We start from the raw sequence: 19,808 nt of genomic DNA, 5'->3' as shown, positions 1-19,808 counted from the left end.
CTCCTGTCAGCTAATAGGGCCACTTACTGTAGCTGCACAGCTAACTGAGGTAACTTGCCAATCACAGCTAGTTGCTGCAGCAAAACATACAGCGAAGAGTATAATGAGCAGCCGTCAGCAGTTATACTGCCCCCTTTAGTTTTTGAGCTACCTTCTGGTTTGCTTACAAGTTAAACCTTTAACATTATGTTTAAATAATTGTATTTACTAGATACACTATATTCAGTTAAGCACTTAGATCGGACCCTAATGACAGACATGGGATTGATGTCTCTGAGTTTTGTGATGTAAATATTGTAAATAAATTGATGTGTACATGTTGATATAACTGGTTGGCTGAACCTGGGATTTACTCATGGCTGTATATCATACTATCAGGATAATGTAGCATCATAACTGTATTTAAATTGTTTTCTTGGAAGCATTTCCTGATTTAAATGTCTGCAGAAAGTCACTGACAGTGGCATAAACAAAAATTGAAAAAAAATGGCAGATTAAACAGATTGTTCTTATTTTACATTAAACTAAATTTTACAGTATAAGCTATGCCATGGAATATACAGGAAAGTCCACACCTTCTCAATTATTTTTGACTTAGCTTCTGTTAACTGTCTGTTATTTGAATATCATAGTTTAATTGACAATTTACAATATACACTTTATGTGTGGACACGATGGACATGCGTGAATTTACAGCATTTCCTACCTATGAAATATAAGTAGTGAACAATATTGATCATTTAACACATCGGAAATTGTCCAGACATGAGTTCTTCCTGCATAAGGATGCTTTTGGCAAACATCAGAAGTGGATTTTAGGAACTGCAGGCCTCAAAAAAAATAGAAAAAATTAGATCATTGCCAGCTGCCAACCATCTGCCAACATCTTTAATCTGCCCCAAAGTTCTGTCAATTACTTTTCATTTCATTTTTCTTCTGACATTCTAAGAATTTAGTTAACTGATCAGTAGATGGTTTGCACTTAGTGAAAATTCACATTCAGCTTTCACATTAGCTGAATTGAATTGTGCAAGTGCACGGAGCCCCTAAATTATTACGCTGTGTCCTCCATCAAATACTGCATAGGGCCATGTATAGTAAACAATCCAAAGCCCTATACTTTTCTACACTGTGATTTACAGCTCACAGTATCACACAGTAAATCTACCCTCATGTGGTGAACTCCACCAGTCTAGTGCTCCGGGCAACAATTTGATACACTAGTGGAATCGTAGCCAAGAGGTCAGAGTGCTCTAAGCAGCTCAGTGAAAGTAGGTGTCTAGCCTATTTCTGTAGGCTGTTTCTTTATCAATATGTCAACTTCCTCTCTCAATATCTGTAAGATAAACTATACTAAATAAAAAATATTTTAAAAAATCCACTGCTTATGACAACCATTACAGCAGACTATATGCATATGGACGAAATAACCCAGAGCTGCAGAAATTAACATTACCATTTCAGGGAGTTTGACATGATAATTAGAGGCAATTAGTTACAATGACTGAGTGCAAGTCATGCTCTTATTAGTTTCACTATTATAACAACAAAATAGTATGACAATGTGTGTCTGCAATCAATTCACAATTGACAATCAACCAGTAACAGATACCTGCTGTAAGATAAATTACATATTTTACATGAACATTATTTAAAAAGGTAAATTTTTCTGGATTGGTCCACTATAGAGATATGGTTTACTGAGCAAGTGACTCGAGTACGTTTATTTGCTTGTGTGAAAGCAAATTATTACAAACCATATTTACATTTGTTGTTGGGCGACAACCTCTAGCAGCTGTCATAATTATTACGGCAGCAAAAGTCTAACATACTATTGTTGTTAAGTTATATCATATACACTATGTAGCTGAAGTGACATACAGTATGTAACGTGGGCATGTTGGTTACCTGAAGTTACATAAAGTTTAGGTTTTTTCCAAAACCTAACCAAGTAGTTTTCTTGCCTAAACCTATCCAAATTGCAAGCATACACCAAAGGTCCAGCATGTCTTTTGCTGGATCACTGCAACAGCCACGTTGTTTTGGGAAATGAGGATATATGTCATTTTTGGAGTTATTGGGATGATATATTCTACATATTCTGTTGTTTAGGGAAGAAGGATATGTTGACCATTTATGCAGGTTTTTTTCTTTTAGGTCTGTTATCATCATCTTAACATTTGAAAGGTCAGCCTCTTTTATAATGTTCTATAGGTTACACTTTATAATAACCATCATTAATAAATTAAGAATATATTAAGAAAATTAAGAATAAGTAAATTCATAGTTAACTTTAGTTAGTAGTTATTTAACTTAACAACAATGAACTGCTTTATAAACCATTTATTTAGCAATTGTTTATTTGCGAAGTTGTAACTGATGTTTATAATACTTGTGTATCTAAATGGTTAATAAACACTGTGTAGTTCATCTATAAACATTATTTAGATGGCCAAAAGTGTTAAAATGCTGGATCCTCCTGTTTGCTGCTATGTCTGGTGATTACCACTGCACGTTCATGTGGTGAATTAAGGCTCAAGATCAGCCAGGCCTGCGCAGACACGATCAGCGGTGATCGCCGCACAGTGCATGCCTGTTAGATTTGCTGTCCTTGATCCCAACTTGCTCTGACGTCACACACACGTGGGCTATGGTTATCTCACGGGTGGCTGCAGTTTTTGGAGCCAGACGCTGCAGCTGCTCTCCACCAACTGCAAATGCGTTATTTTTTTTAAAGGTCAACAGTCAATTGTGAACATTTGAAAAAAAGAAAACATACTGTAACTGTATATGGTTTGCCATCTACGTTGTATAATGTATATAAGTCAATTCATCAATTAGTATTTCACTTTACATATATTAAAAAAAATAATTGCAATATCTGGATATTTTAAAGAAACTGGTCAAAGTTTATTAAAAATACAAATTACATTCACAACTGTTCAAACATGTCTTACAAAATCCTTCAAGTGTATAAAGGATGTTAAAAATGTACATACTGTATATTCACATATAAAAATAAGTCTGGCAGAAAAGAAAACACTGAGTGAGTTGAAATTACTTGTAACCAAAAAGAAAAGAAAGACATGAAGAGTACCTCAGGTCCAGATACTGGTCCAGCAGGGTCCAGGGTCCAAGGAACAGCCAGATATATTGAAAAGAGCAGAGAGGACAATATGTTAGGCTCAATTACCCCAAAAATATCCTTGAAAATAAGAAAAAGAGAGAGATATGGTGATAGATGATCAGACATACACTATGGCTGCACTTTATAACATTTCATATAATATTGGTGTGTGTGTGTGTGTGTGTGTGTGTGTGTGTGTGTGTGTGTGTGTGTGTGTGTGTGTATGTGTATATGTGCTTCTTCTTACCATTTGATAAATTCTTTTGCCCCTGGTAGTCCATCCGTTTTCAGAGTGGAGACAAGGCGGATTCACTGCAACCCGTTTCTCTGTACAACTCACCCTGTGGTTGTTGATGTCCCTCCTTCTTGTGACATTTGTGTTTCTCTCTCTCAGAGTTCGTGCCTATGAATGCCCTGAAAAGTGTCATACACACACGACATTTAATGCAGATTTTTTATCAGCTTCATGATGCATACAATCACGTTTGTGTATTGGCATTTATGGACCACATTTAACATCTACATTTTTTAAAAAGCATGTTCTGAGGTTGTCAGAGTTCAACCATTACCTCTGAATGAACTCCACCTCCTCCTGGTACTCAGGGTTTGATTATGTAGCAGGGTGCAAAATGGCCTTCAATGCTCATCATCCAGTGTCCACTAGTCAAGGTGTCTCCTGAGACAAGAATGACTAAAACACATGACATCAGCTCTTTACTTGCGCCATTTTTTTGTCTTTGAACTTTTGACATATAGATTATTATTTACTATTTATGAATGACTGAACTGATCTTAAAGTGGGGTTAACAAGTGCTATTAGTAACAATGTACACAGAGTACACCTGAAAAATGTAGAAAACTTTATACTTAAATGTAATCCTATATAAGACCTTTACAAAAATCATATGTTCATTAAACTTTAATGGATGAGCACAGTATGAGAAACACCGTTAATACAAATCCAAGGTTTTCCCTAGGTTTCTGGAAGGCCTCGGTTGAGTGGTGGTGGTGGGTTCATTTGGGCTGGTGGAATTCTGGGGGATGTTATTTGACTAAACACTATGCATTCTCACACCATTTTGGACTATTATCATTAAAATATGCATTAGCTAGAAAAAGTGAATTCAATATGTTCACAGATTAACTAAGCACTATGTCCTAAAGGAATGCTTTACATATTTCATAAAAAGAAATATTAGGTTATTTTTTAAATAAAGTATTAATATAATATATATTTAAGTATAATAAAGTAAAGTATTGATTAAACAAGGCTGACAGGGAAGGGATCTGAACAGCCATAGCCACAACGGGCTGTAGAAAGGGTCATTGTTAGGATTTTATTTTCATCTTATCAACAAACAAAGTAAGCTAAAATGTCTGTACATTAAATAATATTTTCTGACATCAAAATACTGAGAGAAGTTTAGAAAGAATAAAAAGAACAGTCTCAGCCATTACTTAAGTTTTCAAGAATGTAGACAGACAGATAGATAGATAGCTTGTCACCAGAGAGTTACATATGCAAACAACTAAAATCCACACGGACTTGAAGCAGGAAGGTTCCAACTTCTTCTTATTCATCTTCAGTGGACAGGATTTTTTTGAAAGCATCATTTGTGGGTCTGTTTTTGAAGGCATCAATGAGGACTCTACTGCACTCCTGCATGGCCTAGTTGAGCATGACATAAGCCAAAACCAGTATTAGATATATGTGGACAAAACATACAAGGGATCATTATGAACTTTTGCTTATATATGCCATATTTTGCATACTCAAAGAAATGAATGCTACCTGGACCCAGACATTGCTTTGATTTTCACAGTCATCACAGACACATGCAAAACAGCACACACATTACTTATTTTGACACTCTTTCACTAAGGCTGAAGGATATGGTTAAAAAAATAAGAACAAGATTTGTGGACCTGTTCCACATTTTACCTTTATCAAAATAAATAAATACATAAATAAATAATTGCAGCCTCTGCAATATGGAGATTGCACTCGACCAAATTTTGATTTTGACAACATTTAGATTTTTTTTGCGTGTGGCCCTACTTTTCACAGTCAAATGCTCAGCATATGCAAACCTCTTATCTTTCAGCCGTCAGCTGCACAATTTTAAACAAACAGTGCAATGAACTTACCTTAAGACAAAGAACAACAACAAAGCATTGCGTATAACTATGATTCATTCTTTAAGTCAGCACACTGTGCACCCATTGCAAAAAATACACAATTTCACCTTCAGGATGCAATTTATCCAAGAATGGGAACAGCACGAACATGAATCCCTGTAAACATGCACAATTGTACTGTACAAGACAAACTTTGCATAAAAGAGAGATGTTTAACTGCTGACAGGTGACTTGGTAACATTAGCAAATTTACCCTAAACTAATTACAAATCCAAATCTCACTTGTTCCGTTAACAGCTCAGAAGTGCATCATAATGTTAGCTATAAGAGCCAGGGATGTAGACAGCCTCTTACTGAACCTTACAAATAATGTTACCTTGATTATTGACTAATTTACCTCGTAGTTAACTTCTGAATTGCTGAAATGCAGGCACTGATAAAACGGTACTGAATCAGGCTTAGAACATATCGTGTTTTAACACTTTAGTTCATGTTATGCAAAGTAATAATTTACACACATAATTGGCACCTACGATGATAGTGCTGATTAAAATGAGACCAAAAAGTCATTTGTTAGATGCACTATGACCATGTGTCACCAGTAGGACGCGCCAAAGCACCCTACTGGTGCATCACACCAGTCTATTTAAATAAATTAAAATAAGAATACTCCTGCTTGAAACAGTAATATTTGTCTGATATGGTTCTTCCACAAAAAAGTATAATTACCACATTAAAATGACTCTCATTAAATACTGAAGAAGTTTGCTAACTTATTATTATAAGTAATAATAATAATAATAAAAACATGTTTTTTGATTATTATTTACAAATTCCCAGAGCCCTCTTGTCAAACCATCAGCTCAAAACCTAAAGACTCTTCATTTACTATCATAAATGACAAGAAGAACAGCAGCAAAGAATTACAGTCAAGAAGCTGGTAACAGCAAATGTTTGACATTTTAGCTTGAAAAATGACTTAAAACAAAGTCAGCCCTCCTGATTTCTTCAATGATGTGCTCTCTCAAAACTGAGAGTTCATTCTGTACCGTCTTAGATGTTCCTTTAATCACAGCAGCGCTCTACACATGTTCTTGTACTGCTACATCTAGCGATGATACAAAATCCAGCAGTCCTCTGAAATCACCCAGATTTTTTGAGCGTATACTTTCATCATTGCCACGCAGCCACAGAACGTTACACAGTCTATTATTTTAGACAAGATGTGCCTGTTTTTGTCAACCTCCTCATTGTATTCGGATCCCTACCCTGTAGCCCTCATCAAGCTGAGCAGCGATATCTACTCAACCAAACATGCCAAGACGTATAGCATTTTCCATGCAGCTCTAAGCTTCTTCATGCCTTTTCACTTTTTCTGCAAAGTGCTTCAAATGGGTCAAACCTGACTGGATCCATGCTGGTTCGGTTCCTGCTGTTTGAAAAAGGAGGCAGCGAAAGCAAAATAAAGCATTAACCTCACTGCATGCAGTTAGCCACGACTTCTTAGCAAATCAGCCTCATGAAAAAGACGGCGTGTACCGTCTTCCTCTGTCTTGTTCTTGTTGGTTAATCACGAGGGCAGGTCCGAGCTCTTTCACTCCAAGCTTTTCCTGAAGTGTTCTCCTCTCAATCGTCGTTGTTTTCAGCGACTGAACTGAATTTTCTTTCTCCATTTGGATCTATTTTACGCAACTCACTCTATCATACAAGGCTCCTCCAACTCTCTTCAAACTTCTACATCATCTGCTCCTACATCAGTTCCTTTTCGAAAGTTGGCACCCAGCAAGCTCCTATCTTGTATTACAGCGAGTGAAGTGTGCATGTACAACTTATAACAAGAGCTATGGCCAAAGATTTTTGCATCCAGGGCCAGAACTACATCACCTCTCAGAAACTTTACACAACTTAGAACATTTTTAATCTGCGTCTTTATTGCAGATTATACAAGTTACTCACTCACTGTATAATATTTAGATTGCTCATCTAAAATCTATTTTTTTTACAGTACATTGCTTGTTACTGTGATTTTATACAATACAGTACAGTTCTGTCGGACTTCCGTGTGTGAGAAGGAGGTGCTCTGAGCTGTGGAGTTTCTTGGGTTCGCCAGCCTTACTTTTCCAAGGCCGAGCCAAGGTACTGACCCTGAATATGTTGCGCGGAAGTGGGAGTTAATAGGATCCTAGGACTGTTGAGCTAAACTATGCCAGGGCGAGGAACAGATCATAGCTGATGCTGATTACTCCTCATGACTCACTCCTCCTGCGTATTTCATGTGGAGAAAATTTAATTCCACATCAAGGGCATAGCAGAGATGTCGTCCCTTAGGTACTTTCTGTTGCTGGTGTGACATATTTTTCTTTTATAATTTCAGTTACGGTTTTATAAGATTAGATACATTTTGAGGAGGAAAAGTGGAATTCACTTTTGCACCACACTAGTTACAGGATGTAAATAGCACCTACCATCAATTACAGTTCAATAAAAGATATTCAGGCAATTTGATATTTTTTAAAACCAATCCAAGTAAAAAACTAAAGCATATTCTTGAATGCATGCTACTAGGTGAGTGAGTCATTGCAGCCAAAACTACTCTGTAAAAAAAGTAGCTGTAATTTATGGAATTTTTCCTGTTTATTTTACAGATTTCCCTGTATTTTTCAAATACACAGTGAATTGAGAAAATAAAGAGTGAATTTACATGCCTCATGTAAAATAACAATAACAGGAATTGTTAAGTGAATAACCATAAAATTACTAAAAACAGGAAACAGGAAATGTGTTTTTGGCCATAAAAACACATTTGTACTTTTTAACTAAATATGTTACATTTAAATTTAATACTGTGTATTTAATAAATTAGATCAAATTAGTGACAGTAGACAACATAAACTTTGAATAAATGTGTTTTAATCAACGTTCTGGCAATGTATTTCAAAAAGTTTGCAACTTTACTTTACTGACATCACTTGACTGTGATTCATAAGACAGTGCTGAGAGTCAAGTAGTGTCATGCACCACATGCATGAGCAGAATAAGGTTGCTGTTATATGTTCCAGCTTTTTGTTAGTGACTATTTTATGTTCCATATTGCAATTGTTATATATGATATATGATATACAGCAGTTATTTTACATTAAAAAATGTAAATCAAATGTTTATGGGTGGTATATAATTCTAATATATTAAATAGTGATTAAATGTACAAGATTTGTATTTCATATAATTAAACCTAACAAATAACAGCACTCTTCAACAATTTTTAACCCTGATTATTTGTAAGTGTTGAACCATATTTAAAGGTAATTTCATTGAGTGTAAATATCCTTAATTAAAGCAGCTGTAAGTGATATTATTTTATTACAATAGGTGTTGAATAGCTCTATTTCAACAGTAATCCCACGGAGTGTTTGGTCAGTAACACGTCTCTCCTCCTCCCTGCTGATGCAGTAAAAGAGAGAAGAAATTTCCTGGCCACATTATCAAATCACGGCAGAGAACGCCGTAAAGAGGCAGTCCTGTCAGTTCTTGAATGTGCAAAGAGCAGGATCCTCCTGTTTGCTCTTATGTCTGACAATTAAAGCTGAGCGTTTATGACGTAGAGAGGAGGGAGGGGGTTGCTAATTGCAAAACGGACAGGAAGTTGGCTAAAATGATGACAATCCTTACAGCAGCTTTAAACATTAAAAGGCAAACATAATAAACAAGGCATCATGTAAAATTAAAGCTAAAAACTGTATTTTAATTACAGAAAAAGATTGGTTTTTTTACATAATTTTTTGGCACCTCTGCTGTCAGAATATGACTGTTTCTTTTTTGACAGGGTAGTAACATTCTCAGTAGAATATTGTACACAAAGGGTACATTTAGGTAAAGTCCGGTGGTGCAGTGAAAGCGGAGGTCTTCCCATTTATTTTAATGAGGGTAGTACGTCTTGAGGTGGGCAGTCGTGTAAGCTGGTGATCAGACTAGCAGTATGAAAGAGTACAACCACAGTGGAGTGTTATGTAATGTGTCATGTGTATACACTCAGTTTGGCATTGTGCAGAAGTTTAAAACACACATCTGTGGATGCAGACAATCACTGAGGACTGGCATTCTTAACCTACTCTGGCAGAGGCATGACCACAGATCAGAGGCAGAGAAGAACGGCTCAGTAGCAGGGCATGTAATTTAGCATGGCATAATGCTACAGAGGGAACAGGATGGATAATTCTTTGAGAAGTGCTGCGTTTCAATTGTGATCAGTTGGTTTGTTCTTCTGCCCCAGTTAAAAACACACAGTAATGTGTGTTTTTAAATCCGCCTCACATCCTGGTTGTTTACTGTTATTTTTAATCCATCGATGAGGACACTAGTAGGACCAGCATGCTAGAAGCACAGCAACATAGCAGCTTTCCTTTCAGCAAACTGATCAGTGAGGGGTTCACAAGACGTCACACACAAGGCCCATGGAGTGACACTCCCACGCTTCTATACTGCTGCACCACCCTGCGGCGTTAAGCCTCAACGTCAGATTTGGTCCTGAATGTACTGTAATGGTTGACCTCTGGCTTTACCTGTGGGTCGATGCTGTGGGTGGATTCCTTCTATTGCGATTTGCCCTGCCATAGATGGATGAAAGCTTACCTGTATGTTGGCTACAGTCCTTTGTTGCCTCCTTGCATCTGAGAGGCCATATTTAGCATTCTCCTGTGTTCTATTTGGAACAGGCAGATATATGATACAGATAAAAAGAGTAGTCTGGCTGCCTAATCAGTCACTGTACGATATAATCATCTGCTGCTCTTTGAGATATCCTTTTCAACCAGAATAAAGGAATCATTACATGTCCACTTGTAAGATTCTAGGAGCACATGTACATTTTTTCTTACACTGTCCAAGGATAAAGTTGCAGCTGTGACCTTTTACAATGTCACATTATAGATTTGAATGATAGTAATGACATTTAGCGCAAAGCCTCTGAAAATGACACCCCCCATGAATCTTCTCGCCATTTTGATGTCTTTTTCCAAGCTGTGCGCTCTCTCTTAGAGCGGTTTGATTGAACGGCTGGTAGATTAGGTTAATTTAAAAATAAAGACATGCACATTTAAAATGCCATTGAGGAAGCAAGACAGTGAAAACATGATAGCTAAATGTGGGTGATTAAGTCTTGATCCATGGTTAATGAGCATATTGCAGCGACAACTCTATGTTAAAGCCTCCTGTCAAAGACAGACTAAGCTCAATTGATCTGACGTGACATGGTTCATTTGCTGCGGGGTGTCTCTTTCCCTCCGTCTCTGATCTATACCTCCACTTACCTCATGATCCGACAACTACCGCCTTCTATCTCTGCTCTCCAGCTTATGCACAGGCTGATAAAACAAAACGGTTATCCCTCCAACCTCTATTGATTTGGTATTGTTACCCTCCTCACTCGCCCGCTTCCTCACAAAGGCTGAGTGGATGCTGTGAGGGAAATCTTAATCACCCTTTGCAAATGCTATCCGTCACTGTGATTTTGGAAGTGAGTAATTATTGTTTGAGGGTGATTGTTTTAGTAGGCAGGAGAGAAATTGGCCACTGCTTCTATTCACGCCTTTGTATTGGCTTCAAATTGGTTGTGGGTTCTTTCTAATCGCAGAGGCGACAGACGGAAACTGGCTTGTTACGATAATGTGTAAGGTTTGGGAATAATGTGGCTGTTTTCACACTTACATGGTGGTAAATGAGTAATGTGAATGTGACAATACTTTCTAGGCAAGGTTCCCAGTATTAAAAGAGCACTTTGTGAGGCTCCCTGAAACGAAGCTCAGGAAAAGATGAGCTAACAGCACTGCAATTGAAGGTTATAGTTACACAGAGAATGTAAAGAGGTAACACATAACAGTGATCATTCAGCACAAGGCTTAAATGGGAGCAGGGGTAGATTTTAATATGAAATGTACAGTATGTGCATAGACCTCTCCAAGACATTTCTCCCTTTCTTTTTGTACTGACAGTTGACTCAAAATAAGCCACGGTGAAATGTAATTTGCCATTCATAAGAGACTCTGCTGCTTACTACAATATTATAGAATATGATTACTGCTTAAACACTCCAAATTACATCTGACAAGCCCCAAAGACACTGGCAGATATCAGGAGGTCGTGCCATACTCAGTGACAGGTAATGAATGGCGAGATCGTTGAGCCCAGGCCAATGAGAAATCCAGGTTGAGAATTTGCCGCCTGTTTATTGGTGCTTAATGAAAAACAATTTATCTAAATCACCACGAGGGAAGGTTCCTGGTAAAAGCTCTGGAAAGTGGGCTAGCATTTCTGTCAGTGACAAATGTGTGGCTGTTTTTCCAATTCAAATTGAACTGACGAGAGAGAACACAGCCATTCGGGCCAATTTCACCACACAATCCTCGTAGAGGCATGGGTGTTGCAGTTTAGGTCAGATAAAAGATATACTGAGAGATACTGAGAGATAAATGTCTAAAGCTGCTCCAGTCCATATTTCACATTAATAATGGAACAAATTAAATATAACATAACCCATAGAGAATAATCACTCGACTCTGCAGTTACACACTCCCCTCTAATCAACAATGTTTCCGACTGCTGTTCCAACCCAACAGCTTTGATAAACCCACTATACATCAACTGCCCTCTAGGGGTGTGAATCTTGGGCAATGTCATGATTCAATTCAATTCCGATTCTTGGGATTCTGGTTTGATTCAGAATCTATGCCAACCCAAAGCATCAGTATTTGACGGGTTGGGACTGAGATTAATTCTCAGGATCAATTATCATACACATTGGACCATTAATATTAAAAAGAGACACCACAAAGGATTTTGCATGCCAGCTCACGTATTAGCACTTTTCTACCTTTTGTGCATCTGTATTTATGGTGTACATCCTGTTTTTTTTTTTATTCATGATTTCCATTTTGTGTGTATTGTGTTTTTGTTTACTTTACGGACATTTTCCCATTGCCTTGTGACTGACAATGAAGCTTTCCTAATTTTGATAGTATATCATAGCAGCATATGATTACAGTTTTAAATTAACCTTATATCTTATGTGTGATCATTTAAATCCCTGTTGTATCTATTTAGCCCTACAGAACTGCAGAACATCCAGTTGTCTGTACTGAAAAGGATTTATTTTAAATTTAAAAGTGTATAACCTTTTATCATGAGTACATGTATTCAATAGCACAACCTAATTCAAAAGAATACACGTTTCTTAAAACATTTTACACACCTTTTCAAACACCTCTTCTTTAGTCAAGGAGGAATTCCTGTGACCATTTTATCTCCTTCCACAAAGACTCTAATGTTATTAGTGGGATTCTTATTGAATTCTGTAATAACTGTGATAGCTGTGGCAGAAATATTCCAAGCATGAAATTAGGGCTTCTACCACTGTGGCACTGTTACATTTGAAATTACAGTTTTATTGGAGAGAGAAACGCTAAGAAATGACATGCTAAAGGACAAGCTGATAAAGAAAATAACATACAGTATATGCAGATTCATTCATGGCTGCTTAATCCCTTGTTTGCACGGCACTTGATTGTAACTGGACTATAAGCTCTACCACCACGCTGTCTTATAGTGTGTCAAAGCATTTAATTTTCTGTGTGTTTCGATTGTTCGGTTTCGTATGTTTTAGTTTACGCATTATTTCACCTCTGGTTGCTGTGAAGAACTTTGATCCGTTTGTGGAGAAAGATGATGAACGCTCTGATTCTTCAACCCAGAGTGGAAAGGAAGAGCCACAGAGCCATGGCAACAGAAGAGCTGGAGTCACACTCATGAAATGAAGCTGGAAATATAGAGTTGTTTGCCAAGCAGACGCCTGAAGTGTGCCAAAAGCCAGGCCTTTTCTGCTGACACTGCTCCTGCCTCTAACATCCCTCTCCCACTCTCTCTCATCTCCCTATCTTTCCACCTCTTTACTCAAACTCGCCCTTCAAATCCTTTCTTCTCCCATCTTGAAAAAAACTCATACCAACTCCCTCACATGTGTGCATATCCTATTTCTCCTCCCTCTCTCTTCTCCTGGCTCTCAGATTATGGTGTTGACAGATCCGGAGTTTGAGAGCAGCGTGCTCATCAGCTCTGATGAGGGAGCCAGTTACCAGAAGTACCGTCTCACTTTCTACGTCTTGAGCCTTTTATTCCACCCCACGGAAGAGGACTGGGCCTTAGCCTACAGTCACGACCAGAAGGTGAGATTGAGCTTGATGTAATTTTTTTCTTTTCTGTCCTGGCCACAAATTGCTGCATGTGATATAATGACGTCTCTACCTTTGTGTTGACAACAGTACATATTCACCAGGGCCTGTAGTTTTCATCAATTTAGCCAATTACCTGATATTAGCTCATTCACTTGCTGAATATACATCTTGAAGAATAAAATAAATTCTAAAATAGTGGTGTGAGCCTTTATTCACCTGACAAAGAGAAGCAGGTCTTTACTTGAGACTTGATATCATTGGAGACCTTTATTTCTATATCCACCCATTATTGTTATCATTATTTATTATATTTAATGTATTAAAACCTTCAAGTTTCAAGTCATAATGCATCATACAGGCACCACCAATGCCACACCAGTATTTGCCCTTGTATTTTGATTGTATTAGTACTTGAATGTACCCGCTGCTATGATACCTAATTCCTTTGGGTATTAATAAAGTTATCTATCTATCTATCTATCTATCTATCTATCTATGACTATGACTTAATTCATTTCAATAGAATGAGTGGATTTTCTTGTGGAGGTGGAGTAAATTTACCAAGGTTAGCACAGAATATTAACAGTGCTGAACCTTAAGGGAGAAGAAATTAATATTAATAATGGACGGCGTTGCAAAATAGTTTGAGTATCAAAAGCTGTGCACTGCCAATGTAAGTACAGGTAACCTCTTTGTATCTGTTTTACCACAACCAACTGCAGCCAACACAAGTAGTCAGCATTTCACTAAAGCTGCAACCATTTTTTTGACTAGTTGTCAGCTATTACATTAACTATCTACTATATTATTATAATGATTAAAAGAGCTGAGTATTTTTTTTTGAGAAAAAAGCCTCCAGCTTCTCAAAGCAACATCATGTAAAAATTGTCATTGTGTGCGATTTGGCGCCCCCCACACTTTATGAGTGCAACACCACTGTCTTTAATATCCAATACATTTGTAACAACTTGTCTGACGTAATGTGCTAACAAAAAACACAACTCATTACGTCATAACAATGTTATGTTTTGAAAACTTCATCTTGAAGTAAACATGTATGTATGTGATGCTGGGATCCTACCCTCTCACTGAGGTTACATAGTGCAGAGACACCATTCAACCTACTGCATGACACTGTACCATCAACATGATTTTGAAGCTGTTATGTTAAGGTAAAAAAGTTCAATAATGTTGCTTTAAATGTGAATAGTTTCTGGTTTCTTTACTCCTCTATGACAGTACAATGTATGTACTTGGGTTGTGGACAGGACAAGAAGTTTGAGGACATCACATTTGTCTTTGGGGAAAACCAAAGGCAAAACCTGGCAACTACATTACCTACAATGCAACTTAGCCACTGAGTTACAGCACTGAAGGTGATTTATCAGACTACATGCAGCTTTCTCTGAAGCCACAAAAAGGCTTTATATTACTTTTTTACATATGCAGTAGACTCCTCAAGACCTTTAAACACACTTTAATATATAACATTGGTGGAGTTACCCTTTAAAAAAGTATGGTAGCTTATAAAAGCATGCTAAACTGTAACCATCTGAATGTCTGCATCAGAGTATCTCTGTTAAAAATAGAAGCTTAGCGCTCTGGTGAGTGTGGCACCACTATGTTGTAGCACTGATGGAAATGATGCAGTGGGAATCTGCACAGTGCTGCATGCACAATGCAAGCCATTACACTAAAGCTACTAGTAATTTGTTGATCTGCCTTGGCTTTATTTGGGACTGGCATTATTTTGTCTGAACAGAGCAGAGACTCAGTGATTATCTGGGGCCTGTTTGGCACAGTGTTTGAGATTGAGATTTTATTTTGGAGGTAATGATATAGACTGCATTAGCCAAAAACACCATCAGTCGCTAAAAGTTATTATCTGCCTCCCATTTTCCTCACCAGTCTTCATCATGGTGTCACACAGTATGGAGCCCTGCACACCATCTTCACACAGTGCTCTTAGATTGTACCAAGCAATTAAGGTCAATGGCTTTGACCTGAGAGCTGAAGCCAGTGCTCTACAGGGGGGGATATGGTGCATGTGGGTGATGATTGGTGAACAGTGGTGGCTGAATGGAACATGTCAACGACGACACTTTGAAAAGGATTCTACTGCGAGAGCCAATGTCAGAGAGAATTAACACTATCTGAGATGTGATCTTCTATCAATCAGAGAAAAATAAAACTTCTGAACTTGAAATTGAATTTACCATATCTAGTGGGTGTTATGACTCTGGTTGATTTGATTTACAATTTGCTTTCCTTTACTCAACTGTAGTCTCACATCCACCTCTAAATCTTATTTTCACACATATACATTCAGCCACACACAACAAAATAAAAGTCTGAAGGATCATAACTTTAATTTGAGCTCTTTTGCTTTGCTCCAACATTAAAACTTAGCATGAAGAATTCTGCTGCTGCTATTTTAAACTGCAGAAGTAACTATTAAGATTAACAAGGTAGCCAGGTTCAAGAAGTTCAAATCCCTCTGAAGTCTGGGTGGGAGTGTAGTTGAAAGAGAGGTGCTGTGCGCCTTCAGCCAAGGTTCTGGGCATAACATAAAATTATTCTGATGGATTGCAAGGAGTAAAAACTACTCATCAGTCACAGCTTTTACATTACTTCAACAAGTCTTCCCTAATGTTAATTAAAAACAGCCCTTAGCAGCCTACATTATCAATAACATTTACAGCGTATACAAAATATGAGGTGTGCCCAACTCGCCCATGAAATAGACTCAAGATCAATGTTGGTAACAGCTATTGATCTCACTGATTAAATACATCTCAGTCATGAAGGCGGGATATACATCAAGCAGCAGAGTAGAAAGTTGAAGAAGGCGAAGGCGGCAGAGGCTTGGATTTGGCAACTAAACATTAACAAGGTAGCGGGGGTCAGCTTGTGTGAGTAAATGACTTATGTGGCTGTACTAGGCTTGATTACCACCTCTGTTTCACCCATTTTCATCCCACTCCTGAATGTGTCATCCACATACTGCACATCCCCAGGGCTGTTGTTGCAAATAAAGAATATGTTCTTCATCTAGTTAGTGAAAAGAGGTTTACACAGATATTAGTGGTTGCTTAATTCGACCTGATTTCCCCCTACAGCCTCGACACTTTATCTCCACTGTTGAGCCAGCAGCGAGAAGCTTTAATATGCTCATTTTCAGCTTGTAACCGGCTAATAGTTTTCAGACTGGGTCACTCTGAATTTAATCATCTGTAAGTTGGTGCTTAGCTGTGGTTAAGTGCGGCCCTGAGGACTTAACTTTGAAGCAGGAGTGAAACTCTTTAGTGAGACATCAAAATCCATGTCAGGACAAATAGGCTTGAGTGGAGTATTTGTTGTAATTCCTGGTTCTATTTTCTGACTTTCTTTTTTAACATTAACATTCAGGTCAGTCCCCTCCCTGAGTAAATTGAGGTATTTTTAGGCTTAGAACTCTTATTGACCTTTCCAGCTCTTATCTCCTGACTGTGAGGGGTTTGTGGAGACAATTACTCATTGATGTGGTCCCAAGTTGGCTTCTGAGAATAAGGCCAATGTTGCTGCTGCTGCCAAGTGAGTGAGTTATGTAAACAGGCTGACACAGAAGAACAGTAGAGGGAAGAAGCTCCACACATTGAATAAATAGGAGTTGTCTTATTTTATTCTCTGTGAATTGTCTGAGCTCCCAGTAGACTGGATGTTGGGGCATCTTGCCCAAAAACCTTTATTTTTCTCTCTTTTTGACAAAAGCCAAGATAAGAACAGGATGTTTTTTGCTATTTCCTCACTTATTCATGAGAGACCTTTCTGGCCTTTACCTGACGTGAAAACTATTATAAATCCGATGGTGTGTTGGCAGATATTTAGCAGCATTTGAGGGATATTGCATGGGAATATATTTCTCTAACAGGGAAGAAAAAAAGAAAACATTTCCCTACAAGTCACTAGTTGTGGCTTTGTAGCAAATATGTCCCTATCACAGCAGTGAACATTACCATACCACTGCTTATGCCTCAGTAAACTTGAGAGACAAGGCCATGACTCTCTAATGGACTGTATGGTGATTAACTTATCCAATAATTGCATCAGAGACAAGAGTAGAGAGTTGTGCACTGTAATCAAAAGTTGCTGGCAGTCAGCAGTTTCCTTATGTGAATGTATGACCTATGACAGAAAGGAATATTTTCCCAGCAACTATTTGTCAGTAGTCATTATAATCTTTAACAAAGAGTTATTAAAGAGTACTCCAGCGTTATACCTCCACTAGTTGTGAAAAATAGGTTAATGCCAATTTGTCAAAACTTGTGCAGCAATCTCAGAGATATCATGACTTTCTTGACCTTCAGAATGGAGTTACAAGGGTTAGTTGTTGAAGTCCTGCCCTATGAAATGGGACAACCCTTCAAGACCCTCAGATGTCATCAGCAGTCTTCAATGGTGTTTAAGTAAACAAATGCAACCAAACATTTCCAAAATGCCGTCTTCAGCTGCGGTGATTCCTATGTCAATCCTGGTATTGTCACAATGCCATTTGCCATTTATCTGATGAAGATAGAAAAGCATGGATGCTTGCAATTCATTCACAACTTCACGTTATCAATCAAACCATAAAATAAACAAGAACACTGCTTCATTGCCTGACCACTAGCGGTGCTTTATAGGTTAACATTAGCAACCTTACTCCTACGCTACCAGTCTGCACTAATATAAGAGGAGTGGTACCAAGTGACGCAACTTCGCTGCTAGACTTAAGTCAAAATTCAAGCGTCATATATCATCAACGGTAGGAATGCAGCAGGGAAATATGTGATAATATTTGCCAAATGCTACTAAGAATAAAGCACAGCAGAGGCTTATGGGAATGGCATTACTTTTGCAGGTATTTGGCCAGAAACCAACAACTTAGTTTCCTGCCAAACTGTGTAAAAGACCAACCTAACCTACCCATTAAACAACACGACTCTTTCATGGTCAATTTAGCAATAACAAACACGCAGCGTCCAGGTACATTTTCAAAACAAAAGGCACCAAAACTACTTGGTTAGTTTTAGGAAAATAAAAGTCACCATCGACTATTGACCTCAAGGGACTCCAACCCCAGTCACCTGGGTGAAAGTCCTTTGAATAAATTGCCCATTTCTCCCTGAAGGGAAAATGAATACCCCAGTTGACCCCGACTATTAGTTGGCAATCCATCCAATAATTGTCTGGAGAAGTCCTTTAAAACCAGAAATGTCAACCTAATGACGTTGCTTAAAAAAATTCAGGAGATCACTTAAGTAGTTGGGATACATTATCTGAGAATCATGCATTTTGTCAAAATCCATGGGTGTTGAAATAATTCACAGAATGACTGACATTGAAGCCACAGTCCCAGTGACATCAGTCGAGTAAATTTTTATCACATTTTCCCAGACATGTTAAACTGGTTCAATGCACCTTAAAATCCACTCTAGAATGTACTGTAACTTTGCTTCCTTTGCTGATTTACAGTCATATCATATTAACGGCATTTTAAATGATTTGGGTTCAGCCATTCACAAACAAGATGACTTCAAGACTATATTTTTGTTTCACACTCATGTTCTAAAAAAGTGCCTGTCAGGAGCCTGCCACATCACGCAAGTACACAGACTCAGAAGGTGTACTTCCTGCTAGCCTGCTGCAAGCTGACCAGCCTGCAGGAATAGAGGTTGCACTCTGACAAATTGAAATTCCCCATCGTCTCATTTCCTTTGAACCTCAAGCAGCAAATAACAAAACTTGCACTTTAGAGAAACAAAGAGAGCCACCAGTGTATATTTGCACCACAAACATTGAGGACAGGGGCCTTTATGGTTCAGCTCGAACTCATAAGGAGTCATCCACATGGAAATGTAGTGCATACTCTCACCGTACCACAATTGCATTACCCTATGATGGTAAACAACAAACCCTAGGTCCAGGCAAACATTTAATTTGTGTGTTTGTATTTCGACTGGAGGAGCAGCAATCTATTAAGGCTGAGGCTGCTGTGGCAGGCAGCTGGTGTCTCAGTGGCTACAGCAGCTATATTACACTGGAACACATTTGGGATTCACCCAAAGCTCTTAATGGCATCGAGGTGACATCCTGCTACAGACAGAAGGATTAATGTTCTTCGTCAGGTGATAGATGGCTCAGAGTCAAACAGTAATAATACAATAGATCATGACTAAATGATCATAAAGGGAGCCATCTTTGGCAAGTTAATGCTAGACTATAGAAGAAGCACACTTAATATTGAGAGGAAAAAAAAATTGGCAATCTTAAATCGGTTAAACAGAATGTGCATTTGCAGT

The 19,808-nt window shown here is 38.0% G+C and overlaps 1 protein-coding gene across 1 annotated transcript in view; it reads left to right on the top strand.

Annotated features, from left to right (window-relative positions):
- sorcs3a (sortilin related VPS10 domain containing receptor 3a) overlaps nucleotides 1-19,808 on the top strand; it is a 281,497-nt gene that overhangs the window by 149,859 nt on the left and 111,830 nt on the right. The window contains exon 4 of the mRNA XM_084369166.1: nucleotides 13,321-13,479. Within this exon, the coding sequence (XP_084225292.1) occupies nucleotides 13,321-13,479 (159 nt within the window). The remainder of the gene's footprint in view (nucleotides 1-13,320; nucleotides 13,480-19,808) is intronic.

Source organism: Pagrus pagrus (assembly GCF_965226575.1).
Source record: "Pagrus pagrus genome assembly, chromosome: 2".
NCBI classification, from domain to species: domain Eukaryota; kingdom Metazoa; phylum Chordata; class Actinopteri; order Spariformes; family Sparidae; genus Pagrus; species Pagrus pagrus.
Note: the sequence above shows the minus strand (reverse complement) of the source record. Positions and strands in the feature narration are given on the sequence as shown.